This window comes from Leishmania martiniquensis, chromosome 29, assembly GCF_017916325.1.
Source record: "Leishmania martiniquensis isolate LSCM1 chromosome 29, whole genome shotgun sequence".
Classification (NCBI taxonomy): domain Eukaryota; phylum Euglenozoa; class Kinetoplastea; order Trypanosomatida; family Trypanosomatidae; genus Leishmania; species Leishmania martiniquensis.
This window is the reverse complement of record NC_090164.1, coordinates 687,140-713,536: the sequence shown is the minus strand read 5'-3', so window position 1 is coordinate 713,536 and position 26,397 is coordinate 687,140. Positions and strand designations below refer to the sequence as shown.

Sequence of the window (26,397 nt, the reverse complement as noted above, 5' to 3'; positions counted from 1 at the left end):
AGCAGCGGGGTCGACTCAGGTGCTGGCGGCGGACTGAATGAAGTCTATGACAGCAACAGGGGCAGTTCAGAGGGCTGTTTCTGTTGGCGGCGGCTCTCTTCGCTTTGCTGCTACGTCGTCGAGCGCGCCCCGACGCCGCGTCCAACTCCTCACCTCTCCGCCCCGCCATAGGGGACTTCCCTTGGCTAAGGGCACGCTTCCTTGCGAGTGCATCTCCTGTCAGGGTTGTGCTGGCGTTGCTTGTGCAACCCATGCTGTGGGGGACGCTGCGCCGACCCTTGATGACGCCGCATACACACAGGACAGGGCTCCTCTCCTACACCCTCCCGCCACTCCCGCTGCCGCGATTCAGAGACGTAAAGCTAGTGGACGAGGCGGCGGGCGGAGGCTTCTGGAGGGTGACGAGGGACTTTGCCCGCGAACACAAGGCTTTTTCTTTTCTGATTGGGTGGAAGGCGCCGCGATTGGCAGGTTACATGAACGGTGATGAGAGGCGGAGCTCTCACCCGCTTTGTGCGCTGCTGCTGCTCGTGGTGATCGCCCTGTCGGAGGGAAAAGTTTTCGACGACGCTCGCCACATGCACGCCTATTTGTGGTGCCTTGTGGGTGGCCTTTGCTTTGCGGCGGCATACGACATTTTCTATGCGAAGTTGTGAAACCTCGCCGTTTCCAGAGCTATGGGTGCGCCACGGATGCCCTGAGGACAGCTGCTCAGTGAAGCTGGCGGATACAGAGTGGCCCCTTTTTGAACCGGCTACATCCGTTTTCCCGGCGGTGTTAGTGCGCGTGGAGAAGCGCTCTTTTTCGTGGAGCGGCAGTTGCGTCATGGCGCGAGTGGGCAGTACACGTGGCTGTGGCGACAAAAGCTCGCGTGCTACCAACAACAGCAAGCTTCTGAAGCTGTGAGCTTCTTATGCGTGGACGAATACTGCAGTTGGAGAAAAGAGGCGTTGACGCAGCGCTGGGGCCTTTACACTTACACTCGTGAGTCGCAGCCAGACTGTGCACGACTAGCCTGGGACCCCACAACCAAAGAGGCGTTCCGCGCCTGCGTGCAGGGGCACATGTGAGTGCGCGATGGAGCACAGGCCACTGCGAGAGAGCGGTTGGCCCTCTTCAGAGAGTTGCCGAAGCCCATCACTGCGCACCAGTAAAAAATGGGCACTCTGACAAAGAGCGAGCTACCTGCTCGCGGACAGATTCCTCCTCCCCCCTCCCCCCAGGGAGGTCACCTCCGTCATTGCAGGTGAGGTGGATAACAATGAGGGGATGCGGCATCGTCTACCTGGCGACGAGGTGCCGACCTTCGTGCCACGTGCGTTGGCGCAGTTGGACGCCTTTGTAGGTTTCTGTCGGTGCGCGTGGCCGCTGCCGTTATACATTTCCTTCAACTGCTGCAACGGCTCTCTTTCACCTCACGATGTTGGTTTACATGCACAGCGATGGCAAAGCGACCCCGATGAAAGGTGAAGGAATCACATGTTGCGATGGCCGAGCTGCCGCCCCGCCCATCCCCGTCTCCTCTCCATCATTTACGATGGCTACGCGGCATGCCCCATTTTTCCGCCCTTGGTGGATTGCCTCTCTGCACGCATGCACACACCGCGGCAGCGGACCTTTTTTTTTTTCGTTTTCGACGCGGGTCGTACTACATGTGGCTCTTCTGGGTGGATCGCCGATGCCGCAACTCGACGTGCTCCTGCTTCTCTCCTCTCCTCGTCCCTAAACATTCTCCACCGCCGGCCCCACCTCACGAGGGCGCCACGGCCGCCCGGTCTGTGATGGCCCTTTGCGGTTCTTCTCCCCCCTCTCTCTCTTGCCTCTGCATCATTATCGCCACCTCTGCAGGCACGTCTGCCATTGATCTTTCCCAGACACGCAGTCAACCCTCTCTACACGTGCGCACGCCAAACGTAAATACGCGAACGCGGGACTCTGTGATATAGACCATTGCACATTAGCTCCTTTCCTCCTCGATTGCAATCGTACGTCACTCAATCTGCTTTGTGCAGGCCTGACCACCGCTGCCACTGCTTGCGCACCTTGCCCTACTGCTCTCAATCTTTGTGCGCATGAGCGCGTGTGGCGTCGTGAAGGGCACTGCTATATGCGCGCACATACAGACGAAAGGCCTCTGCACATCTCTCATCTTTCTTCTCGGCTCTGCTTTTGTGTGTGTGTGTGTGCTTATTCGCTTCTAGGCCGCACTGCTTCGCCGTTCGCGCGACTTGACAAACAGCGTTGCCTTCCGCTCCCTCTGACGTAGACGAAGACCCTCTCTTGCGGCTACACGCCATCCGATACCCACACCAGGGCGTGCAGGGCCCTTTGCCACCTTCTTGAGGGCCCCCTCTGGGGCAGCGCAACGATGGCGATTGGGCTGGGCCGCACCATCAGCAACCCTACTTTCCTCCTTTTACAAATGCTGCATGCAGTGAGCCTGTTCTTCGTCATGCTTGGCGTGGCTCGTGTGGTGCTCGGGATGGCGGAGCTGTCGATGGGCGCTGCCGCGAGCGCAGAGACAAGAGCACTGCCAATCGCCAAAGGTGGGCTGATGTTGCCGGGCATAAAGGGCAGGCCGTATACTGCGCCCGAGGATACGGCGCAGCAAGCGCTGCAGCCACTCTATGAGCTCCGCAAAGTGGTAAGCCGAGGCGCCAACGTGTTGGACCTGCCGAGAGAAGACGCACTCTTTTTGGAGGTACGGACAACGGGGCCACCAGCTGCGTCGCTGTCGTTCTTGGAGCTGCTCAGCTACTGCTTTCACGTGCCTCTGGCGTCCCTCTTTGCAGAACCTCTTGGCTTGCGTCGTGGCTCCACGGCGGAGGGTCAGAAGGCCCCCACTTTGGCACATCTCGAGGCCTTTCCAAATGGCCTGTTGGGCGAGGATATCGCCCTCCCCGAAGACGACGATCCGATCGCTGAGCGGCTGCGCGGCGAGAGTGAGAGCCGGTTTTACCTTCAGCACCTGTTCGCGGCGCTTCTGTGTGCATACCCCCTAGCGGCGCTCCTGCAACGTCGCAAGCTTGTGCTGGACTTCGTATTGACCATCTACGTCTCGTACTGGCTCCTAACGAACATCATACTTCAGCGCTTGCTCGGCGGCGGCCTACGTTGGTGGGCGTCGTGCGTGCTGGGAATGTCGGTCATGTACGCCGCAACCTACGTTCTGTGCCGGCGGAAGGAGTTGCAGGAGGTTCGCTTATCTGGCGGCGGTGCGGCGGCTACCGGAGCGGGGGTACCGCCAACGACGACAATGTGGCTCAAGGATTGCCGCGGCGAAGATGACTTGATCGGCGAGGAGATGCGCGTCATCTTTCGCGAGACGCCGCGGCCGAACGCTCTCGGCGGCTGCGCTGATGCTCATGGCAACGGCAGCCCTCACGACGCCGCCGGCCGCGCTCGTTTTCCCGCGCCTGCGCCAAGCACAAACAATGTCAAGGCCATTGCAGTGGACGGGAGTCGCCCTTCAGAGGAAGTGATACACAAGCACAAGGCGGTGTAACAGTGCGCCTCTCACCCCCTTCTATGGCTACGCTGTCTTCTGCTCGCGCGCGCATCTGCGTGTCTGTGCTCGAAAAGGTCTACCGCTGCTGGTGGTGGTGTTGGACGCTCCTCCTTGGTTCTCACATCCGCACAGCTGTGTCTCTGGATAGAGCTTCTTCCTCATAGCTGTGGCAGAGGATACGCACATTTCCTGCCGTTTGACGGTGGCAGACACCTCGAGCGTATGCCGTACGCTTCTCTGCACGTCTGTGGCTTTTCTGTCTGTGGACGTGTGCGTCCTTCGTCGATCTTCTGCATGCACATATGCGCTGCCTGGTGCCCAGCAGAATGCGCACTGAGTTGGTAAATCGCAAAGCAGTTCCTCCCCCCTCTCTCTTCGTTCAGAAAGGAATCGCGCCGTGGGCCGTCGATTCCTGTCGATCCCAACGCCTGTTTGTGTATGTAGGAGGGGGGAGGTGGAAGTCGCTCATAGAAGTTCGCCATGGCCAGGGAATCCATGGCTTCAAGTCGACCACTGATGAGCTGCGCACGTACGGCTGCCTTACGTCTCTGCGCCTCGCATCTGCACCCGTTTCGTAATACGTGCGCATTTACGCGCATGCCTTCCTGACGCTCGGAATGAGCCCTCCTAGTGTAAGGGCCTCGCAGCACATGCCACCCTTCCCATGCCGCTCTTCTCATGCGTTCACCTCGCCCCAAATGACCTTCTTGATCCCAGCCTCACCCTCGCACGCACATGCGCCTCATTACCCTCCGTGCAGCCGCCTGTATCCTCTGTTTCACCACACCTGCTGCCTCCCCTCCCTTCCCGTAACACGCACGGACCACCTTGGACGGTTGTGTTCTATTGGGTGGTGCAACGCCGTTGTGTCACTGCAAAGCTGTGCCGCTTTTTGTTTTACGTTGCCTTATTCTTCATTGCCTTTCATCATATTGACTTCCCTCCCTGCGCGGTGTCTCCTCCGCCTTGGCAGTTTGGCGTCGGTCTTGGCTTTTCCAAGCGCTCCCCCAACGCCGCCCCACCCTTCAATCTTTGACCTCCATTTCGGTCAGACAGGCTCATATATATATTTACATACACACATATATATATATATAGTTAGTTCGTTGGCTATTCTCTCCCCCTCACATCCTTGGACAGAGTCACAGCGCTTCGAACTCTTGCTGAACTTGATCAGCACAAGGGGAGAGAGAGAAGTATTCTCGGTAGCGCAGAGGTGTATTCGCGTGCCTTTTTTCGTGACAGAAGAAGGGCACGGGTACAGCCCACCGAGTAGATTGGTCACGAGTGGCAGAGGCATCGATCGCGCTGGCAGCACAGCTACCAGCATCTTTCGTGGACACACACACATATATATATATATGTATGCATCAGTGGCGGTAAGACAGCGTGAGCCATCCGAGAAAAAAGGCAGCACAAGAAACGCGCAACTCCCTCCCGGCCCTCCCTCTCCCCTTCCCTTCTCCGGTAGGCGAGCAGTGATTCACAGCTGAAGGGAGCAGAAGCGCGAATAGCACAGCAAAAAGCACGAAGGCGGCGGAGGGGGGCTAAGGGTTTGTGAGGGGAACAGAGCAAGCCAAGACACAGAGACGCGCGAGCACGAATTGGCGCGGCGTACGGGTCTGCCTAGCACGAACCGTGAAGAAGTGAGACCAGTGAGCACCCACTTCCCATTGCATCGGTCATTGAAAATGTCCGCTTCCGCCCGATGTGCGCCACCCTGCTGCAGCGATAGTGGTGGTGCGAGGCATCTACTGCGGCTGTTCCTCTTGATGGTGGTACCGCAGCTACTCGTCACGCGCGCGACACCCGCAAGTGCCTTTTATGTCCCAGGCGCGGCGGAGAAGGCGTACAAAGAGGGCGAGACCGTTCAGTTTATGGTGAACACGCTGCGATCCTCGTCGGAGATGTTTCCTATCGACTACACAAAAATGCCTTTCTGCCAACCGGCGACGCTAGAGTTCAAGGAGGAGTCCATTGGCGAAATTATATGGGGAGACCGCATGCTGAACTCGCTCTACACCGCCGTGATGAAGAAGGACGTGAAGTGCATGCCACTCTCGAACTGCGACTTCGCCGCCAGTACGGAAAAAATTCGGAGTAAAAGATCAAAAAATCTCACCAAGATGATCAATCAGTGGTACCGCGTACACATGAACATCGACAATCTGCCCGTCTTTTCCACCGACCCGGAGAACACGCAGATGAACGAGTGCGCCAAGAAACTCGGCAGAGACGTGAAGATCTACGCGCAGCGCGGGTTTCCGCTTGGCCTGCCAGCGAAGTGCACCAGCGACAAGTCGGCGCTGCTCAACAACCACCTCGATTTTACCATTCACTACAACAACGACAGCAAGACGACCTCCGCGACGGCGGAGGCAGATAGGAAGTATATCGTGGTCTTCATCGAGGTCAAGGCCAGGAGCATCGCCTGGGATGATCTGCAGGAATGCAACAACGAGATGGACGTCGTACCGGAGGCGCTGGCGCTAACGCGCAACCTCAAGATGAAGGATGTGATGCACAGCAACACGAGTGTGTACTGGACTTACAGTGTCAAGTGGCGGCCGAACCCGACCATCAAGTGGGCAACGCGCTGGGACTTCTATCTGACCGCCGCTGCCGCTGCCGCCCCTGCCGGGCACATCCTCTTCATTATCCTCTCGCTCATGGTGATGCTCTTCATCGGAAGTGCAGTAGTGGGGGCTCTGCTTCGGGCGCTGCACAAGGACTTCAACCGATACAACTCCGAAGACCCTGAAGACCTGCAGGAGGAGGTGGGGTGGAAGCTGGTCCATGCCGACGTATTCCGCCCGCCACAGCACGCGAACTGGCTTGCCATCTTTGTCGCCAATGGCTTTCAAATCCTTACGACCGTTGGTGTGGTGCTCGTCGTTGCACTTATGGGCTTTCTCTCTCCCTCTCGGCGCGGCGCGCTGCTCACAACGCTCCTGCTGACTGCCGTCTTCACATCATTCATTAGCGGCTACGTCTGCGGTGTGCTCCTGCAATACCTCAACTGCCGGGCGTGGAAGCACGTTTTTACCTGTAGCCTCACACTGCCGGGTGCATTGCTGCTCATGTACTTCTTCATCCTCGTCATCAACAAAGCGCACGGCGCGACGACTGCCATCCCGTTCATGACGCTGTTGGAAGTGCTGATGCTCTTTGTGGCCGTGAGTTTGCCACTGACCGTGCTAGGTGGCACCTTCGCTTTCCGCCAGCAGCCCATCACGAACCCAACGCGGGTCGGCCGCCTTGCTCGCGAGATTCCGACGCAAAATTGGATCAACAAGCCCATTTTTTTGTGCGTCTTCTGGCCAGCTGTGCCGCTTATTGTTGTCGTCATTGAGCTCTATTACATCATGCAGGACCTGTGGGAGGGGCAGATTTACTACTCGTTTGGGTTTCTCGCCGTGACGACGTGCATTTGGGTTCTCGTCTGCGCTCTCGTTACCATCTCGTGCCTGTATTACGTTCTATGCTACGAGAATCATCGTTGGTGGTGGATCGCGTATCTCGTGCCGGGCGGTGCCGGCCTGCATATGCTCTGCATTTCGCTCGTCTTTTTCGCCTCTCATGTTTCCGTGGGCAGCTTCGCTTCTGCGGTGGTTTTCTTTGCCTATATGGGTATGGTGTCGTACATGTACGGAATGGCGGCTGGCGCCGTCGGCGTCATAGCCTCGATCGTGTTTGTGCGCAAGATTTACGGCAGCATCAAGATCGACTAGAGAGGATAGCCGGACCTCCTCCCACGCGCTTACCTCTCTGGGAGGGGGGAGAGAGTGAGAGGGCGACCAATCGAAAGGGAGAAGGGGGAGGTGTGTGTGTGTGTCGGTGTGATGACGATCGGGCTTTTTTTGTCTGTCTGTCTGTCTCTCTCTCTCCCTTCCCCACTGTTTTTTTTCGCTGCCCTTTTCTTTTTTTTATTTACTTATTTCCTCATGACCCCATTCGCATTAGGAAGAGAAAGGAAGAGGTGTGGGCCGCAGCGGTTTCTGTGCGCTCTCCGGTGCTTCGCGCTGGCTCGTCCGCTCTTCCTCTCGCAACTGTCTCCTCCTCGACTCTCTGAGTGGTGCTCCTCCCTTTTTTCTGCGTGATTTGCATCTCGTGAATTGATGTACTGTGCTCGCGTAAAGTGAAAAGAGATCGGACAGCGATGGGCATACGCAGAGGTCAACTCCTTTCCCCTCCCCCTCCTCCTCCCTCGGCTCTGCGTTGCTCCTCATTCCCGTCGTTGTTGTACAATATGTTGGTACACATGTCTTCGTATCTACTTGTGTGCTTCTGTGTGTGTGTGTGTGTGGGAGGGAGGGAGGTGAGGGTGCGCATCTTGTGTGGTGCTGTCGTGACCCCAACTCTCAAGCTTTTCCTTCCCCGTGCCACCACTGCGCGGCGTTGCCTTTTGTAGCTGCACCCGTCTTTTCCCGATTCACATGCCGTATCCTACTCAGCTGACTGCGTGTCTCCTCTTGTCCACTGTCCTGCTCCTCTATGGACTGCTCACTATGCTGAGAGATTTGTGGCGCTGCATAGGTGGCTGTCACTGAAGGATGACCGAAGAGGTTCGCGCTGCGCCTCTGCCTCGAGACTCTCCTCCTGAAGATGGGAAAGGCAGTACCGCTTAGCGAAGTACAACAGGCATATGATGCAAAGTGCGCACGCCCACCATCAGATGAGTCAGCAAATTTATTTACATGTGGCGATCCTTAGGCAAGGTACAGAAACCTTGCGCGCACATATCAGTGTACGCCCTCAATGGCCGATTCTGCTCACCCTTCCCCCCTCGTCGTATGATCAGGTCGTCTGCACAGGGTGCTTTGTTTGAAGAGAAACAGTGCACATCAGGTGGCACAACAGACGAGAACGTGCAACACGAGTGGGTGCGTAAAGGAGTGGCGAGAGCCTGGAGAAGACGTGGACAGACGGAAGCCGACGTCTGACAGGCGGGTCAGATTGCGAGGTGTGATGCGGATAGTATTTTTTTAATGGCCATAGTAGCAGGAATGGTGGTGCCTTGACCTCTCCGCGGTCCCCTCTTTCGAACCCTAGGCCGCGCGTCGCTCCTGCACGCCTTCTGCTGCGTTGCACCTCACCCTTGCCTGTCCTTCTCCCCTCCTTTCATTCGAATGGAAAGGGGGGTGCATGCATCGTCTGCAGTGGCCGTCTTCTGGCCGGCTCATTTCTCATGAAAACGGCGAGGTCGTGTGCGCACGCATGATCGCTATCAATACCTCCCTAGCCCGCAAAGTCCCTATGTCGACGTTCTCCATCGTTGCTTGGCTTCTCCCCTCTTCTGTACCATCTTTGCCTGCGAAAAAAAAAACACTGCGCACACACACACACACGCATGCGCTGCTCTCCCCCCTCCCTCACATCTTGCCCCCTCGCTCATTGTGCCTTTCCTCCAACCCCCAAGCTTTATTCCGTACGCCACCCAGTCATTATACATAGGGCACGTCTTTGTGTGTGTGTGCTTGATCTCTACTCCTCTCTTACCCCCCCCCACAGCTTTATCCGTAGCTCACCGCCTTGCACGTGACGTGTATCCAAGATCGCTGTGGGGCTGAGGAAGGTCCTTCACATATACACGCATATCTATATATATATATAGTACGGAGGACGCTCTTTCTGTTGCCTTCTCTTTTTTTATTCCGCGTCTGTGGAAGTGTGTGTGGGAGAGTGCCAATCATTCCTTTCTACACAATCTCTCTGTGTCCCTCCCGCCCTCCCACACAGACACACACACACAAGTATTGTTGCTGTGCCCCCCTCTCCTGCTGTATATTGCCCGTTTCTCCCTTTTCTGTTTCCCTTCTGTGTGCGTGTGTCGCTCTCTCTCTCGCTCGCTGTGTATGTGTGTGTGCATGCCTGTGCTGAGGCCGCTTTGGGTTTTTTTCGCGGTCTGTTGTCCGGCTTGGCTTTTCCTTCCCTCCCCCTCCCCCTGGCGCACACACGCACACCTCATATTCCTCCGAAGTCCTTTCATCGTCTTCTCCACTGGTCCCGCGCCGTGTGGCTATCTCCCACCGCACGTGCAGTTCTCTCTCTGTAGGTGTGTGCGGGGGGCGCCGTGTGTGTGCTTCATCGCGTTGCTCGCCCCCGACCTTCTCGCTTCTCTTTCCCCACCATTTTTTCTTCGTCCTGTTGTGGGTAAGCTCAGGCCCGCTGCTTTTTCTCCCTGCTGGCTGTGTATGCGCCTCTTCTGTGTTTCTCCTTGACCCCACCTCCCACCCCCACCCCTGCCCCTCTCTGTCTCAGGCACTCATATTATTTTCTCTTATCCACACAACACACTCTTGACGCTGCACCACAGCCTACATGCACACTTGAAGCCATACCTCTCTCACTGACAGACACGCACACAAGCACAGACACGGGCAAGCAGATATGCATATATATATATATATTGCGCAGTCAGAGGAATACCATATGCATAAACGTAACGATCTAAAGCGAAAGCACCTTTAGCTCGGACTGTTTCGCTTTTTCTTTTGTCGGGGGCTTATCCTCTCTTGGGTGCGATTTTTGAGGGCTCCGCCTCGTTTGCCGTTCGCTTTTCTTCTGCGTCTGCGTGTGCGTTCTTGTGGGCGGTTCTATTCCGTGTCTTCGGCTTTGTGTGCTCTCGCGCTACACCAGTGGACTTCACACTCCCACTGCATCATCTTTTTTTCGTTTTCTTCGTCTTACCACCCTGTACCACCACTCGGTGCTTTAGACACATAATGCAAAAAACCCCTTCCTACTGTCTCTCTCTCGTTTGCCGGCATCCTCCACCCTCCCTTCCCCCGCCCCTCCTCCGCTATCCCACGCACCCACCCCTACACCAACGCTTGCGCAGTCTTTCGTAGAATTGTAGACGGTTCTTGCTGTTGCATCTTCTTTTTTTCTCGTTCACCGCCGATATATATGTAACCCCCTCCCGCTCTCTCCACCTCTCTGAAATACGCACACACAAGCACAAGTCCCTTTGGCCCTCTGCCCGTATCGCCGCCTCATCCCCCTCCTCTCCCCTTTTTCTCCCTTCCCCCTCTCTCCCCCAGTATCGCCACGACACGAGTAAGCGCATCTGTGCACACAATAGACAAAGTGAAGAACACGTCCAGTGAGCTCACAAGACGCATCGATTTTCTCCTCCCCCCTCCTGTCCTGGTGTCGAGTGGAAACCAGCGGCTCTCTGATCCGTTTCCTTCCCGATCCTCCTCCCCTCCCCTTTTTCGGGCGCTGCAGCCGCAAGTGTATGCCGCAGCCGCATGGCCCCTTACAGGGGCGGCCTTCAGAGCAGGCGCCTGCTCTGAAGGCCGCCCCTGAGTTTGGGGTTGCCCAAAGAGAGAAGTCACCAGTGGTACCGCCGCCGTTCGCTTCCCTCGCGTGGGTGAGGACACCGCGTGCGGCAGCCAACGACGAGTTGCTGTACCGAGCTGGACAGGCTCACGCACAGGTATCGCCTGCCGCCTCACCCTCTCGTAATGGCCGACAGGCTACCTGGGGGGCCAGTGCTCGAGGCACGACGGCCACCTGGAAAGGTGCAGAAGCTTACTCGGGACAGAGTGCACCGCTTCGCTCCGCCCTTATCGTGGATAAGGGCAGGGGGACGACCTCCAGAGTCATCTCCGCGCCTCGAACTCACCGAGCCAGATCTGCAGAGCCGTACCGATGCCTTACATCCCCGATTGCTGGCCGGGCTTCTGCACTGCAGTGTGTCTCTGCGGCCTCCGCAAGACAGAATGGCGCGGGTGTTGAGGTTCCCCGCGCGGCGCTACGCCGAGCTCGGACGTCTGTTCCCTCTTCTGCCAGGTCGCATTACCGCACGTCTCCGAGCGCCGGTGGTCGCCGGCACCCTATGCAGATGGGCGATGCGAGCGCCCTTCCCGCACGCGAGGCTTCCACCCTCCGCACCACGTCCTCCCCAGTGTGGCATTTCAGCGGCGCTGCGTTCTTCAGGGCACCGGAGCAGCGCTCAATTTACTCGCGTGATGTCGCTACGTCTGCTCGTCCAAGCAAGGACGATAAAGAGAGCCGCACCTCCCCACCGCAATCGCCCCTCAGCATTCCCCCTTATCGCCGTGTGACCCATCGCAGCACAGGTAGGCCGGTAACCCTCGACAAGCCTTGGCTGGCCGCTCCTCCAGCACATGGCATTCTGAAACGAAAGGGGCTCGTGGGCATCGTCTCTGCGACTGGGCCCGCGCCCCCCACCTGCGGCGAGCCCACCCCACACGGCGGCGCGAGGGCTGGCCGTGGTGGCCCCAGCGCCGGCCCTCTCTCCGCGAAGGAAAGTATCCACCTGTCGAATTCCTCCAAGGAGACACGCCACGTGGCGTTTGATGAGTCTGTCATCAAGCACCTCGACGCCTCCGCGAGCCGCCGGGGGTACGATCATAGAAGACCGGGAGCGCTCCCGGGAAAGGCGAAGTTGGAGACTGCGATGCTGTCGTCCTGCGCCGCGAGCGGCTTCGGTGTAGGTAAACCGCCAATAGGCACGACGGAGTCCTTGGGTAACGCTAACGCCGACAGTTGGGGTGCCGACTCGGAGTGGTTCAACGAAGAGTTTGGCGCTCAGCTCACGCCGGCCGCCGTCACGGCTGACTCAGCAACAGCAACACCCGCCCCACCTTCGGCCGCGGTGACAAGCGAGTCGGCACCATTATCCACCTGTGCCCCCATGCGCCCACTAAAGTCGCTACCTCCCTTGTCATTGGCTTCGCTATCCACCTCCACTGTGATGCCCGCAGCGACGTTCACTGCAGCACGCAGCACCACACGCCAGCTTAGAATGCCAAGCCGCGAGCGAGGGGAGCCCGAGACCCGTGATCGTCAAGCCCTCGCTACACCTACCCCCTCCGCCTCCACTCGCGCACCCCACAGTCCGCGCGTCGTAAAGAATGCATACCTCGACAGCGTCCTGTCTGGTGCCACTCCCCCAGCAAGCAACGGCTGTGTGAGTATTGACGACGCTTCCAGCGACGACGGCCGCGGTCTGTCGCCTGTACTGGTGTACGAGAGCGTTTCCTTGAACACATCAACGCGTTCCAGCAGCAGTAACGTTGTCGCCTCGTCGCGCTCATCAAATAACGTTTCTCCAGCCTTGCCACTGTCCGTTGCTGCCTTGCGGTGCCGCTCATCACCTGAGGTACCCTCTTTGGCGACGGCTGAGGCGCTGCTAGACGGTAGCGGAGCGAGCGAGCCTAATCGCGGCAGCAGCCACCCACGCCTTTCGTCTCCAAGCGTATACCTCGGGAGCCTCGAGCCCTCGTTGGCAGAGGTAGCGGGGAGCGGCCAGAGTGGTGTATCTGCAGGACAGGAGGCTACCCCGACACCACCGCAAACGGTGTCACTGTTGGCCAACTCAAAGGACCTCGAATCGCCCACGTTAGGGGCGATGAAGCTGTCTGCGGGCGAGCGTCGTTTGCTGGAGGCCGTGATGCTGGCGCATGAGCGGAAACCCCTCGCCGATCGTGATGCCGCCCCGTCTGTGATGCCGCGTAGCACGCACACCGATCCGTCGCGAATGATCGCCGTAGAGACGCCGAGCAGGACCTTCAGCAACAGCGCGGGTGGCGACCTCACCAGCACCTCCGTCTTTCTCTCTCGCGCAGCTAGGGATCATGAGCGAGGGCTGCGTGGGAGAACCCAGGCGCAGGGCAACCCCTACGCGCAGGTTCTTCCGGCTGAAGCACGTCCCTTTCTCGATCTCCGTGCACCCTCACGCTCCTCTACGACCCCTCGTCACTCCCGCTTTAGTGGCCCGGCCGCCGAAACGGGAGTGGATAGCGCCGGCTCGAGTACGCAAGCGCGCGTTGCCGGTGCTCAACTTACTAGCAGAGGCATCTCTGCTGCCCCAGTGACAGCGATCGCGGCAACTCGCGGTATTCATGGCAACCTCGGAAGCACCCCCATCGCGAGTGCCGAGACCACCAGTGGTGAACTTTCGCCCTCTTTCTCCTCCTCCGCTGGGTCAGCGTTGACGACCGCGAAAGGAAGCGACGCTCAGGCGTCGCGAAAAGCCGCCTCGGCCATCGCTGCCCCGCCTGCGCTATCCAGTGAAACACCGCGAGGGAGCACATTGACGTCGTGCTCGGGCAGCCGTGGCGTAAGCATACCGGCTGCCATGCTGGCGCGCCGGCGGATGGACGAGTGGGACGAGGACGAAGACGAGTCCGAGCCGCACATACACGTACCCGAGCCTACGCCACGAATACCAGTGGGGAAGTCGAGCGGGGACGCGCAGCGCCGGCGCTGTGGCGATGGCCGTTGAGCGAAACGGATGGGGAGGCGCGTACAAGCGGGAAGAAAAAATGAGTAGCAGCGCACGCTGCGCCGCTTCCCAGAGGACTCTCAAGGGTCGCCCGTGGCAGTGGCTGTCATGTGCACTGCTGCGCACGTACGTGCGTATTGTAGACGCGCATGTTGCAGGATGGGCCACATGCCGGATAGCGTTGGCTGCTGATTCTGCACAGACACACATGCATGGAAATGCGAAAAGTCGAGCCTGCGAAGTAAGAAAAAAGGGAGTGGGGTCAAGGGCCGTCTCAGGTGCAATGAGAGCTTGTGCGTCGCAGCACGCGCCCCTTTTCGCTTTTACCCCGTCTTCGTCCCCTTCCCCGCTGCTGCAGCTGCCCTGCCGACGGTGGGCTTGAGCTATAACGACAGGAGAACAGATGTGGAGAGGAGGGGAAGGAGGACGAGACGGACGAGGAGGTGGTTTCCATGTCCCCCCCCTCCCTCCGTGCTGCTGGCCTTCTGCGCGACCCCTCTTCTCCCCTCTTTCTCTTTCACACCAATGACATCCACTTCTCACTATCTCCACTCCTCTTTCTGCGTTCGCTCCGTTGCTGTTCGCCGACGCCCCCCCCCAAGCTGGGCCTCTACCCACTTGAGCTGCTTCGAAACGGGAGAAAAAAAGCGGAGGCAGAGGCGGCTGTGGCGTACCACACGTCGGCGCGTGTTTGTATCCCTTAGCCTGCCCGCCCTCCCCCTACTCACTTCGTCACTGCCCTAGCGCCTGCGACCACCGTACCGTGAAGCCTCGCGGCTCTCGCACGCGATCTCTCCACTGCCGTATCGACGGCACCAGCCCAATCTCCCTTTCATCTACTTGCTTAGCTTCCTGTCCGTTCGGAACGGAGAGGACTTGCAGACGATCTCCCGGTGTCCTCTGTGTGTGTGTGTATGTGCGTATGATTGCGTCAGCATGCAAGGTCGAAAGGACACGCCCCACGGCAGCAGCAGCAGCAGCGGCGGCACGCTTCGAATCCGCACAGCTCTCCTGGAGTCTGTGTGCCGTTACAATGAAGCTAATTTGACCTCGACAACAGCAGACGAGGAACAGTTGGCGACCTCAACGCAGCGTGTAGATAAGTTTCCCGATGCACTGCCGCGGTTGATTGCCCAGTTCAACCCCTGCCTCACGAACCCCTCATGGGCAATGGAAGAATGTGTGCGGCTATGCCCTGCCGCAGAGGCGTGGTGCGGAACGACGCTGCCCAAAGACGTGTGGGCACCGCCGGGCACGGCTGAGTGCCCCTTTGGCACGGAGCCTATGGACTTCCACGCGCATCGCTGACGCGCCCATTGTCTGTGTGTGTCTGCGGTGCTCTCCCGCTGATGTATGGCTCGTGTGTGTGCGTGTGTGTGTCGCTGCCCCGTGCACCGTACCTTACCAAAACGTCGAGAGACCACGATCGCATAAAAAAAGACAACAGCCCTTTCCCTTCCCCCCCCCACATAGGGAGAGAGAGGGGGAAACTCATGCAGTGCGTCAGGGTGGTGGTGGTGGTGAGGTGGGAATGAAAGCTTGTGCTTTCTATCGTGGCCTCGGGTGCCCTTGTAGACTCTGCTTCGCCTTCCTTTTTTTACCCGCTCATAAGTCTGCGGCTGCTGCCGACGTGTGCGCGCTCGATGCGGAAGAGGAGTGAGCGGAGAGAAGTGCAGCTGAAGACGTGACAAGGCATTCATCTACCCCCTGTCGCTAAAGCCACTTTCTGCTCCCCACCGCCATCGCAGACCCACTCCTCTCCCCCCTCCGTCGTGTGTACGAAGCTCCTATTTTCTTTTTTTCACTCTCTCCAACGATGACTCCCCACTCCCTCGCCTCCTCTAGCACGACGGGCAACGGCACCCCCGTGTAGCGCTACGACGACCGCCCCCGCAACGACCTCTACGACTACGATTCGCACACGGGCCCACATAGAAGCGTCCCCCTCCCCTCCCCTCCATAGACATGAAGCTCACCGTGACTTGCCTCGTCTCCTCCGTCAACTCGTCCCTTCTTGCGGAAAGCGAGGCGGTGACGAAAGAGATTACGGTCGCGAACCCGAAGGCGACTATGCAGAACCTGCGCGCAACTGTCGCTATCCAGTTTCGCCTCAAGGTAATGGCCTTCAAGTTTTGCTTCGACCACCACGAGGGTGCCACCGACGGCGAGTCAGCGGCGCCAAGCCTGTCGCCGTCGTCGGCCTCCGCGGTGGTGGACTTTAGTGACGAGAAGAAGCTGCTGACGGAGTGCGGGCTGCGGGAAGGAGATCACTTGACAGTGGTGCCGAAGGATTACACCTCGTCGAGCGCAGCCGGTGCGGAAGGGGTGGTGGGGAGTGGGTCAGCGTCGTCTGATGTTCCATCAACGAAGCGTGTGCGCCTCGAAGCGAGGGACCAGGTGCACGCCCCTGTTTCGACGCGCGGCGAGGACGACGACGAGGGGAATGTGGTAGGGGATGAAGGCGATGAGGAGGAGAGCACGCTAGGGGACGAGGAAAGCGATGAGGACGACTCCGACGAGGACGGCGACCCCACGGGAAAAAATGACCTCTTCGATGCCTTGCAGGAGGTCGTTCCGGATCTGACGGTGCTGCGGCAGGAGTTCTTAGCGAACCCTCAGGCCCTGATGGAGCGGATCGAGCGTAACCATCCCTCCCTCTTTCAATTGATCGTGCAGAACCAGGAAACCTTTGTCACACTCATGAATAGTGAGCAGCTCACCAAGGCAGCGCAGAGCATGCTGCACGGCGGCGCCATGGGCAGTAGTGGGGACGATGAGGAGGGCTCGCAGGAGTGGTCCATGGGGGAGGAAGATGATGAGGTGGACGAAGAGACGGCGGAGCAGATGGGTGCGCTGTTTCAGAGCTACATCGCCTCGGCGGCACGCAGTGGCGGCAGCGGCTTCGACGCCGAAGACCTCGCTGAACTGGAGGCGAGCGGAATGCAGGTGGAGGAATTGGACGACGGTGACGGCAGTGCCGGCGGCGGCACACGCGCCAGAAGGGCGAAGCGGCAGTTCGACAAAGACTTCCTCCTGTCCCGGGTTCCCTCTGAGGAGGACGAGAAGAAGATCCAGGCCCTCACGGAGCTGGGCTTCACCTACGAGCAGTGCAAGGTCGCATTCTACCTGTGCCATCGCAGCATCGACCGTGCATCGAACCTGCTCTTCGAGGCCCCGCCAGAGATTTGAGCGCTCTCGTGAGCGAGGCGGCTCTCATGACGCTTCGGTGTCTCGCTGTCTCTCTTTTACACACACACACAGAGCGAGAGACAGAGACTAGCGCATCTTTCCAAAATCTGGTGGCACCGCGAGGACCGCGACGCTTGGGCGAGGCTGAGAGAGCCTGTGGTCAGCCGCGCTCCTCTCATGAAGCGGAAGCGCAGCGCCGCTGGGCTCTTGGTGTCTTGTGGAGGGTGTGGTGAGCCGTGCGGGCTTCCCTTCCCCTTTCTTCCCATTTCACTGTACTACCTCATCTGCACTCATCGCTGCAAGACATGCATTGATGCCTCGCTCAGTATGGCGGGTGGGCAGGGAGCATCTTGGAAGGGGAAGGGGGTAAGTGAGCGTCGCAGCAGTTAATCGCGTGGCATTGGTCGCCCACTCATAAGAGGAGTAACGCATGAGCTGTTTTCAACACGTTTAAGCTCATGTGCATGTACACATCTCTCTACCGGTGTTTGGTTGTAAGTTCGGGGGTGTAAAAGGTGGCTATGCATTATAGGGCTCGCCGTCACTCCGATCACCGTCCTCATCTGATCTCATCAACGGAACGTTCCTTGCGTTGCAGGAAGTCGCGGCTCGGTCGAGGTGCGGCCGGTGGTGGTCCTTTTCCTGCTTCCTGTCTTGGAGGTGATGCACTCCATAGCGGGTGCATGCGTACGTCTCGATGCTGGGGTGCGAAGGTGAGGGGAAATGCATGGACGAGGCGGGGGAGAGGACGGAGGAAGGCCTCGCGATGCCTTCCTCCCTCTCCTTCTGCACATATGTGATGACCTGTCCTCTTCGCACGGCTCCTCAGCCTTGCGTGTATGTCTTTCCCCCTCTGCCCTGTCTTCGGCCCTGCAATGCTCTTCATCCACACACACGGACCAGGTATGTACCAATTGGGGCAAAACGCAGTGACGTGCCGAACCCTTCTTTTTTTTGTTGCGTATCATTAGAGGGTGCAGATAGAGTTCAACGCTGCTGTTCGAAGGCTGGTGTGCGCCTTGGCCCTCGACGTCTCCGTGGATGGACTGCTTTGCCGAAGCGCGTGGATCTAGTCGCCCTGCGCTGCCTTTTCGATTTCAGGCCAGCTTCGAGTCAGCCACCAGTGAGACACACCTGTTTGGGGAGCCTTGAGGCGGGCTGCAGTGTCGATCTCCATTAAGGTCATGGAAAACGCAGCCGGCGCTGTGTACGACGCCACTGCGGCGCATGGAAGCGAAGGAGGACAGCGACTTCTTTACCCCTCCGCCTGCGCACTCAATCCGTCGTGCACTGTCGCTGTCCTGTCAACGGTGGCAGGTGTCAGGGCATATGCGCTGATTACCGCATCCGAGCAGCGAGAGGGGAAGGTAGTGCAATCGTTGCACCCCCTCCCTCCTTCCATGGCCGCGGCGCCCTCAGAGGTCACCTCCGACACAGCTAGAATCGCCGATGATACTGCTCCGTCTACTGCGCTGTGGCGCACGCCTGTGTACACGGCGACGGTAGCTGGTGACAGTGCCCTTGTCGCGGTCGTGTTTCGAGCTCGGCCACTGGTGTTTGTGCCCCACACGGTGCTCGCCACAGGGGCGGAGGAGGAACAGAGTGGCGACGGAGCTACGTCACCGGTGAGCAGCAGGAGCCAAAGCGGCTGTGGCGTTCCCGCACACGTCGATGCTTCGTTGGCAGGTGACGAGGAGACGCGCGAGTCCCCTGCCCCAGCAGCAGACTTGGTCAAGGCCTCGGCTCTTGTCGCTGCCGAGGCTGAGTGCCGACGCTATGTGTACCTCTTCGATGCTACCAGTGGCACTTGCCTATCCGCACTGCACTTTTGCGGGTCGCCGGTGTTGGCGCTGCGGGCGAACTCGTCTGTTCTTCTCGTGGCGGCCGTCGACCTCTTTCACCTTGTCGAGCTCCGCACGTTGCGGTATATTCGGCAGCAGAGCATGTATAAGCCACTGAACCCACGTGGAGTGCTGGACCTCTCTGCGGCAGTACCGTCACCCAAGGCGGACGGTGGTGGTACATCGTACGCCGTTGCCTTCCCTCAATCTGCGCGCGGGTACCGCGGTGATGTGACGGTACTGACACTGCATTGTGTCCCGCCTGCACCCCGCCGACAAGCCCTCAGGGAAGGTGGTAGCAGAGCGGCGTCTGGGGCCTCCTCATCTATGGATGCTGAGAGACCCTCCACTAGCACCACGGCAGCTGCTGCCGCTGCGACCACCAGTTCTGGTTTTCGTACGGCAACGCCGGCCATGGAGCAGCGCACGATCCCAGCGCATCACCATGCCGTTGCTCATCTGCGTTTCCGTCCCGATGGGCAGCTGCTGGCCACCGCTTCAGAGCTTGGAACTACGGTAAAACTCTTCGATAGCAATACTGGCGCGCTGTTGGTAGAGCTGCAGCGGGGGCACCGCCCTGCCGCGGTGCTCTCACTCGCCGTGCAGCAAGACGCGTATCGGATAGCGGCGCTCAGCGCCAATGGCACTTTACATGTCTTCGACTGCACCGCCGTGGTGCAGTGCTGGGAGGCGGCGCGGACGGCAGGCACTTCGCCATCGGTGCCTGCCCACAGCGTGCGCTCGCCTACGCCGCTAGGCAGCGCTTCCGCAGCGAGCAAAGTGCGAGCGGAGTGGAAGCACAAAGTGACGTTGATGGCTCACCCGCCTGTGGACGCTAGTGCTGCTTCGACGAAATCCACCGGTCGGCGACTGGGTAGCGCCGTCATGGCAGCTGCCGCTGTGACGTCTAGAGCAAGCCCTGCTGCCCCGAACGCAGACGTTAGCGGTGCCGCCCCCGGTGCGGGAGCAGCCGCCAACGATGGGTGGCTAAACTGTGAGAGCGGCTTTGCCGCAGATGGAAGGTCAGTCTGGGTGGTGCAAGTACACTCTACTGTGGTGCAGCAGCAGCAAGCCGCTTCAATGGTGCCGTCGAGGTCTGCGTCTTTATCGCCGCGGCTCTGTGTCGGTAGCCTGACGTGCTTCCCCTTGCCTTTGCTTAGCCGCGACCGTTTCGGTGGCGCCGCTCAGCCTGCCGAGAAGGGGGCGAAAGGATGTCACTACGTTGTGGTGTAGGGAGCCCCGTCTGCGTGCGTCAAGGATCGCGGGAGCGGCGCGGCGCTGCTGCTTTTCCAACCATCGCTCAACCCCTTTTGCGCCCCCTCGCGCTCACCTGTGGAATGTGTGTGCTCCGCTCCCTCTCCCATTCGCTTCACCTCATGCCGCTCTCGCAAGCTTGTCGTCTTCATCTCGAATGTCGTGTTGAGGCGACCGAGACGGCACGAGTCATCATGACCCGCACGCGTCGCCCATACCACCAACCACACCCGCTTGCCTTTTTCCTCTTTTGCTGCCTGCTTGTACGTTTCTGCGCGAGTGTGCGTGTACGGGTTCAGTGCCGTTGTCTTGAGTGCGCCCATGGCACCCTTCCAGGCGTCGCTCGTGGTCGTACTGGCTCTGGCTGCTGCAGAGCGAAGGAGAAGCCTTGGCATGTGCATCTCCATCTTCATTGGCGACACGCTGCCACACTGGTGATCTGACGCGAGCGGGCGGTATTCCGCCCCATCGTTGGTGTGCGCCTGTCGGCCTCTCGCCCGCTCGCCCCACCTGCGATCCGGCGCCCTTTTTCCCTCGCGCGTGCCCAAGTCTGAAAAAAAGGGAAGGGACAGGGGGGGATCGGCCTGTTCTCCCTCGCAAACATACAGAGAGCCACACCATCGACGAGTTCCCTCCCTCTGCTGAGGTGGTCACCGTCGCCCGCGCTCACCACCACCACCCCTTTTTTCCTCTCTTTTGATGCACGGCACAGCTCAGTATTCGTCATCTCTGCACATGGCCTCTTTTTCCCGCTCCTCTCACCACCGCAAAAATTCACTCCTGCCACCACCACCCCGCATATCCTACCTAAGGGTGTCCCACGCGTCGCTGGCGGAGGCTACCAGCTTTGTCACCACAAGACGCTACCCGAACGTGCCGATGGCGGAGTGCGTGCGCGGCCGCCTGCAGTCAACTTGTCTTGCGTCGAACGTGCCGTGCAACCCAGCGAAGGTGCGCGCGAAGCTCTGGGCAGCGCTATGGCATTGGACTGCATGGATGGTGCGCCGGCGGATGGTCAAAGGTGAGACAGCCATCCGCTCACGATAGAGGAGAGGGGTGGCCAGCTGTTTGGCTGTGGTGCCTATGACGCGAGAGGGCGGGGCGCCCTGCCTTTGTACTTGCGGTGACGCCGCAGCTTCAGGCGCTGAGGCGCCCGCACCACCCACTAACGACGTCTCGCTCGACATGGAGGAGGTCGGCGGCATCAGCGTGTGGCACCAAGCGGGGTGTCTGAAAAGATGTCGGCTCACGGCAGCTACGTGCTCGATCGGCAAAGCGGTGCCCCTGAGCGCCTGCGTGGGTTCCGTCGTCTTGACACAGTGGAGTGACTCTGTGCAGGGCAAGGCGGCTCACTGACCGATGGCGCTGATGGGGCACGAGTTGTCATGCAGTCAAGCATTCTGCACAGATTATTATCGAGAGTTTAAGAGATGGCGGCGGGCCTACACAAGAGCGGCCTCCATCGTCATGGCCTCAACTGTCCGTTTCCGTGAATCAAGGGTAGCCAAACTGGGAGCACCGTGCGTGCTCAGTGCCCGAGGGTCACTCTGAGCGTAACGGCCCACGAAACACTGCATGACAGTAAGTGGCGCGTGCGTATCTGCGTGTGTGCGTCTGTGTGCTGTCTTCATTTCATTTCTCCGCCCTGCGATCGCCTTGCGTGCTGAGGCGCCAACCAAGCCGCTTATTTCGCTTTCTTCGATGCCTGGGCGAGGGAAAGGAAGAGGACAATTATCTTGCGGTGGCTGCTTCGGCGAGTGTGTCCTTCTATGTAAGTACATACGTGTACGCGTAGATGCCTCTATCTGTGCCAATGCGAGGTGAGTTACGTACCACAGGTGCAAGAAGCGCATGTGTCCTTGAGTTGCCTTGAGGTTTGTGCCACTTGCCTTTCTCCCCCACCCCCCCTCCCAAGGCCTGTGACGGCATTCGGGCCCTGGAAGGGCGGCTGGTGGTGACGGTGTCGTCCATGTGAAGGCGGGTGCGTTCATAAGGGCATCGCGACCATTTTTCCCCCTCTTCCTTCTCGTCTGTCTCTCTCTTCCCCTCTCTCACCTACGCACCTCGTGCCTCTCTCGTGTTGTCCGCATCCCAATTGTCGGGGTGGAGGCGAGAGTGCGCTGCGACTGGCGCTTCTCACGTGTCGCATCCAATGGTGAGGCGAGACTTGGGGTGATGTTGGCAGTTTTTATGGGTGCGTGTTTGGATGTCGGCCTTTGAACACAACGGATCGGTCGCGCCGCTGCCACCGGACTCTTTGTCCGTTTTCGATGCCTCTACCTGCCCGACCCCCGTTCTCCTCCATTCAAGCCAGTGCCGTACCGCTTCAATTCGGCACCTCTCTTCCGCTCCCCCGCCCCTGCCCCCACACTTCGCCGCCGTGTGCCCTCACCTCCTCGCCCCTTCCCCCCATCTCCGCTGAAATGACCGCGGTTTTTCCTTTTTTTCTTCTTCCTCTTCGCCTTTCCTGTCTCTCCTGTCTCTCCCTCCCCCCACTGCTCCGTCGACTGTCAATCGCATCGAAGAGGAACGGAGGAAGTCACCGTGACGAAAGCAGCAGCAGCAGCGACAAGAGGGCAACAGTCGATAAAGCAGCGACGCACTCAGGGTATAAGTGGTGCTGCCTCACACAGACGCAGACACACACACACACTTACGCAGCTGAACTCGCGAAGATGGGCACGGCTGCCGTTTGGAAGACCGCTTCCCTTCCACATGTGTTACTCTCCCTTGTGCCCCCTCGCCCCCTATTTCTTCTCCGCGTTGCCGGGCCATCCGCGCCCGGCATTACCTGTTCACTGTGGCCATGCCACAATAGAGCCGCCGGCTGCTACATTTTATACCCACCGCATCATTGCAGACGTGTGTGCGCACTTACTTCGTTGCTTTGCTTGTTCTCTGATTCTTGCATGTGTGCGCGCCTGCCCTCTTCAACGCGCATGGCCGCCCCTTGTTGAGTGACACATACGACCATTGCACCCCTCTCGTTTACCCCGGCCCACCCTCTCTGCTCCCCCGTGTGTGCTCCACAAACTAGAGACGTGCAAAGCTACCGCCCCGTTCCGCTGAGGCGTGGGAAAAAGCGCACGTCATTGCGCACGCGCGCTCATGTGCAGCGGGGTTTACGCACCCTTTGCACCCGGATCCTACTCGCCTGCAAACGGTTCTCTTCACACGGGGCTCTCCGTCGCGGACCATGCCCTCACCAGACTCCGCCAGAGAGGCAGTCAGAGGTCTCTGTGACGAGACTTTTGCCGACGATGCTCGCGCACCGCCTTCCTCGGAACTGTATTGTGGCTCTCTTCGCACCTCTGTCACAGCAGACTTTGTTAGATCGCCTGAGGCATCAGCTCGGCCGCCAGCAGCGGACTCAGAGGGTGAAAAACGCAGCCCCATGCCACGAGCGCCACCTCCTGCGGAAGGTGCGGCTGCCCTTCTCCGCCACAATCATCGCCAGCTTGACGACGGCAGCGGCGATCGGGTCAATACCACTACTCAGACTGCTGAGGGCATCACTGTCGCCGGTCACTTCGGTGTTAGGGCGGTACCCTCAGCTGACTTCTCGGTCGTGGGGTATTGCCCATCCTCCCAAACGGAGTCCGCGGCGGCCGACGTCATCGGTTTGTGCGCGCATCAGACTTCTTCTGCATGCACAGCACTCCATGCGGCACTCACGGCACCCTCCCATGATCTCTCCGTGTATTGTCCGCCATCGAGCTCCGCGGCAGACTCGCGGCTAGAGCCGGTGGGGCCTGCCACGCTGGCGAACTGCCTGTCGTCTTCACCCAGACCAATGGAAACCTCAAGTGAGGTGCGCGCAGAATCAGCGTCGATGCCCTCCTCTTCGTTTGCAAGTCCCCTATGCGGAGTAGACCGGCGCAGCATGACTGTCGCGCTGGATGCGCACCCACTGGCAAGCGTGTCTCCTGCGCCGGCAAGGACGCTGTTGTGGACTGACAGCCACACGCCCGTTTTGGGCGTTACGACTCCGGCGGGAAGTGGTGGTGTTTCCGACCAACGCACCGCAACGCCGCCGCAGACGTTTGTGCGCAAGTTTGAGTCTCTGGGCGACGCTCCTGATGAAGAAATGAGATCGATAGGCGACTGGGGCGGCAAAGGAGAAAGATCGTGTACTTCTGCTGCCACCCCAGGAGACACATTTCCTGCACCAGAGACGGAGATGTCGTGGTCGAGCTTGCAGCAGCCAGTGCGCACGCAATGTAGCAGCGGCGCCGCCATCGTTGCCGTTCAACACGCGTGCTCCGCTACCGCTAACGGCGCGGCATTAGTCACTGCATCGATGCCGTCCTCTCTGCTGAAGGTCGAGAAGGCAGCGCAGCCAACGCCGTATCCGGTTACTTCAGCAAGTGGTCTGCAGGACTGGTCCTCGGTGCCGCGACTCGGCTTTCCGGCCTCGACTGATCCTGCTGTGGTGCACGCCGAAGCTGTTTCGCAGTCGGTCCGAGACGGAGAGGAGCGCAAGCGAGAGGATAAGTGGCACCGTCTCTGCCGCGGCGTCTCGTTGCTGGCGAGTGCGTCTCCGGCGGCGATTGTAAAGCTGCGTGCTGTGGCGCGGGCGTGCGGCATTCCGCATCACCTGCGTGGGGTCATGTGGCTCACCTTGACTGGCATGGCGCTCAAGGTGGACGAGAACGAGTACTTCTGCGCCAGGCTGCTCCGGCGCAACGGATACGTGACGGGGCCGAATGCAGTCGCCATCGTCGCTGATGTTCAGCGAACCTTCCCCGGTCACCCCTACTTCTCCGATAAGGACGTCGGCATTTACAAGTTGACAAACGTCCTGCACGCGCTATGCTGGCGCAACCCGCTGCTAAGCTACTGCCAATCCTTCAACTTCCTAGCCGCCTTTCTGCTTCTCGTTTTGGACGATGAAGAGCGCACGTTTTGGTTACTCACGCACATCTTTGAGGAGCTGCTTCCCAACGACTTTTACGGAGAGTCGCTGCTTGGCGCCAACGTTGAGCAGGCGGTGCTGGAGCACCTTGTGGAGAAGAAGCTGCCTCGCGTTGCCGCGAAGTTCCGCGGCGTGGGTCTGCAAGTGAAGGCGCTTGTCGCAAACTGGATCATGCCCTTGTTCGTGAACGTGCTCCCGATCCCGACCCTGCTGCTAGTGTGGGATTACATCTTCTGCCGCACGCCGAACCCCGCTGAGCGCACCCCCGCCCATCTCGAAATCACCCTCGCCATGCTAAAATACCTTGACGACGCTGGTCTCCTCAGCAGCGGCGACGCCGGCGAGCTGCTGGTTTCTCTGCGCCAGCAGACGGCGTGTCTCTTCGATGCGGCAGCGCTGGTTCGGCTGGCCCGCTCATTGGCCATCAAACCGGCGCAGCTGCACCAGCTGCGCCGGCAATGCAAGCCTGCCGTCGTGGAGCAGATGAAAGCACGAGAGCAGGCTCTGGCGGAGCAGCTGGAGCGCCGCGTTGCGCAGGAGCTGCGCTGTGCACAGCAGCACTCACCAACCTTTACAAATACGTTTTGAGCGACTTCGTTTCCAACGTGAATGTGTGCGGTTATCTTCATTCGGGTTCGCTCCTCTGCTCTGAAGCAGCTGAACGTGACAGCTGCTGTACCGCACGCCCCATGTGTGTAGGGTCGATGGCTGTACACGACGTGCCCGCAGGGCTTTCCTGGCACTACGGTCGCGTTCCTTTGTTCCAGCTGGACTGCCCGACCCTCTCTACTCCCATGTGCCCCCCCTTCCTCCTCTCCTCCCCCCTTCCTCCCTTGTCACGCTCTGTCTGGTCGGCGACGCCGCCTGCGCTGTTCTCTTTGTTTGGCGGAGTGACTTTTCCGATCTCCCTGGGGCGGTTTGGGTATTGCCACCATTGCTGACTGTCATTCGGCCCCCCTCTCCTCCCTCTCCCTTCCGCCCGTCCTGCTCTTGGCGGGGCTTGCCCTCCTACGGAGCAACCAGACGGAGAAGGAGGACTGTGGCGTCGGGTAGGACAGGATGCGTTTTGTTGTTGCTGGGCTGCCGCCACATTGCCGTAAGGCTGCCGCCACGGCCCCTCTGCTCTCTTCCCCCCCCTCCCTCCCTCCCTTACACGTTCGACTCGCAGCCAAGAGATCTAAAATAGAAAAGAAGCGGCGCACGAGGTTGTGCGCGCAAAGGCAGGTAAAGGCAACCAGTGCGTGAAGCGGCTGGCGCGAAACAGCGGAGGCCACCGTAGGCGACTGCCGCCCCTCCTCCCTTCCCCCTTTTTCGGCCTTGCCTTTCTCCTGGTATTGTTGGTGGGGCATATTGCCAGTGGTAGCGAGATCGGCGAGCAGGAGTCAGTCATTAGGACCAGGAACGGAAAAGTCGGTGTGGCGTGGAAGAAGGG

At 59.5% G+C, this 26,397-nt stretch overlaps 7 protein-coding genes across 7 annotated transcripts; all 7 read left to right on the top strand.

Moving 5' to 3' along the window:
- Nucleotides 1-2,368: 2,368 nt before the first annotated feature.
- Nucleotides 2,369-3,505, top strand: LSCM1_04456 (uncharacterized protein; the record flags this gene model as incomplete). The annotated part of the gene is made up of 1 exon (XM_067321964.1): nt 2,369-3,505. The coding sequence occupies one exon, from the start codon at nt 2,369-2,371 to the stop codon at nt 3,503-3,505; it is 1,137 nt and encodes a 378-aa protein (XP_067177059.1).
- A 1,694-nt stretch (nt 3,506-5,199) lies between these two features.
- LSCM1_04455 (uncharacterized protein) lies at nt 5,200-7,239 on the top strand (the record flags this gene model as incomplete). Its single annotated transcript, XM_067321963.1, has 1 exon — nt 5,200-7,239. One exon carries the CDS (start codon nt 5,200-5,202, stop codon nt 7,237-7,239), a length of 2,040 nt encoding a protein of 679 aa, XP_067177058.1.
- Nucleotides 7,240-11,357: 4,118 nt separating this feature from the next.
- On the top strand, nt 11,358-13,766 carry LSCM1_04454 (uncharacterized protein; the record flags this gene model as incomplete). The annotated part of the gene is made up of 1 exon (XM_067321962.1): nt 11,358-13,766. The coding sequence occupies one exon, from the start codon at nt 11,358-11,360 to the stop codon at nt 13,764-13,766; it is 2,409 nt and encodes an 802-aa protein (XP_067177057.1).
- Nucleotides 13,767-14,702: 936 nt separating this feature from the next.
- Nucleotides 14,703-15,074, top strand: LSCM1_04453 (uncharacterized protein; the record flags this gene model as incomplete). Its single annotated transcript, XM_067321961.1, has 1 exon — nt 14,703-15,074. One exon carries the CDS (start codon nt 14,703-14,705, stop codon nt 15,072-15,074), a length of 372 nt encoding a protein of 123 aa, XP_067177056.1.
- Nucleotides 15,075-15,731: 657 nt separating this feature from the next.
- LSCM1_04452 (uncharacterized protein) lies at nt 15,732-16,955 on the top strand (the record flags this gene model as incomplete). The annotated part of the gene is made up of 1 exon (XM_067321960.1): nt 15,732-16,955. The coding sequence occupies one exon, from the start codon at nt 15,732-15,734 to the stop codon at nt 16,953-16,955; it is 1,224 nt and encodes a 407-aa protein (XP_067177055.1).
- Nucleotides 16,956-18,139: 1,184 nt separating this feature from the next.
- Nucleotides 18,140-20,029, top strand: LSCM1_04451 (uncharacterized protein; the record flags this gene model as incomplete). The annotated part of the gene is made up of 1 exon (XM_067321959.1): nt 18,140-20,029. The coding sequence occupies one exon, from the start codon at nt 18,140-18,142 to the stop codon at nt 20,027-20,029; it is 1,890 nt and encodes a 629-aa protein (XP_067177054.1).
- A 4,201-nt stretch (nt 20,030-24,230) lies between these two features.
- On the top strand, nt 24,231-25,553 carry LSCM1_04450 (uncharacterized protein; the record flags this gene model as incomplete). Its single annotated transcript, XM_067321958.1, has 1 exon — nt 24,231-25,553. One exon carries the CDS (start codon nt 24,231-24,233, stop codon nt 25,551-25,553), a length of 1,323 nt encoding a protein of 440 aa, XP_067177053.1.
- Between the last annotated feature and the right edge of the window lie 844 nt (nt 25,554-26,397).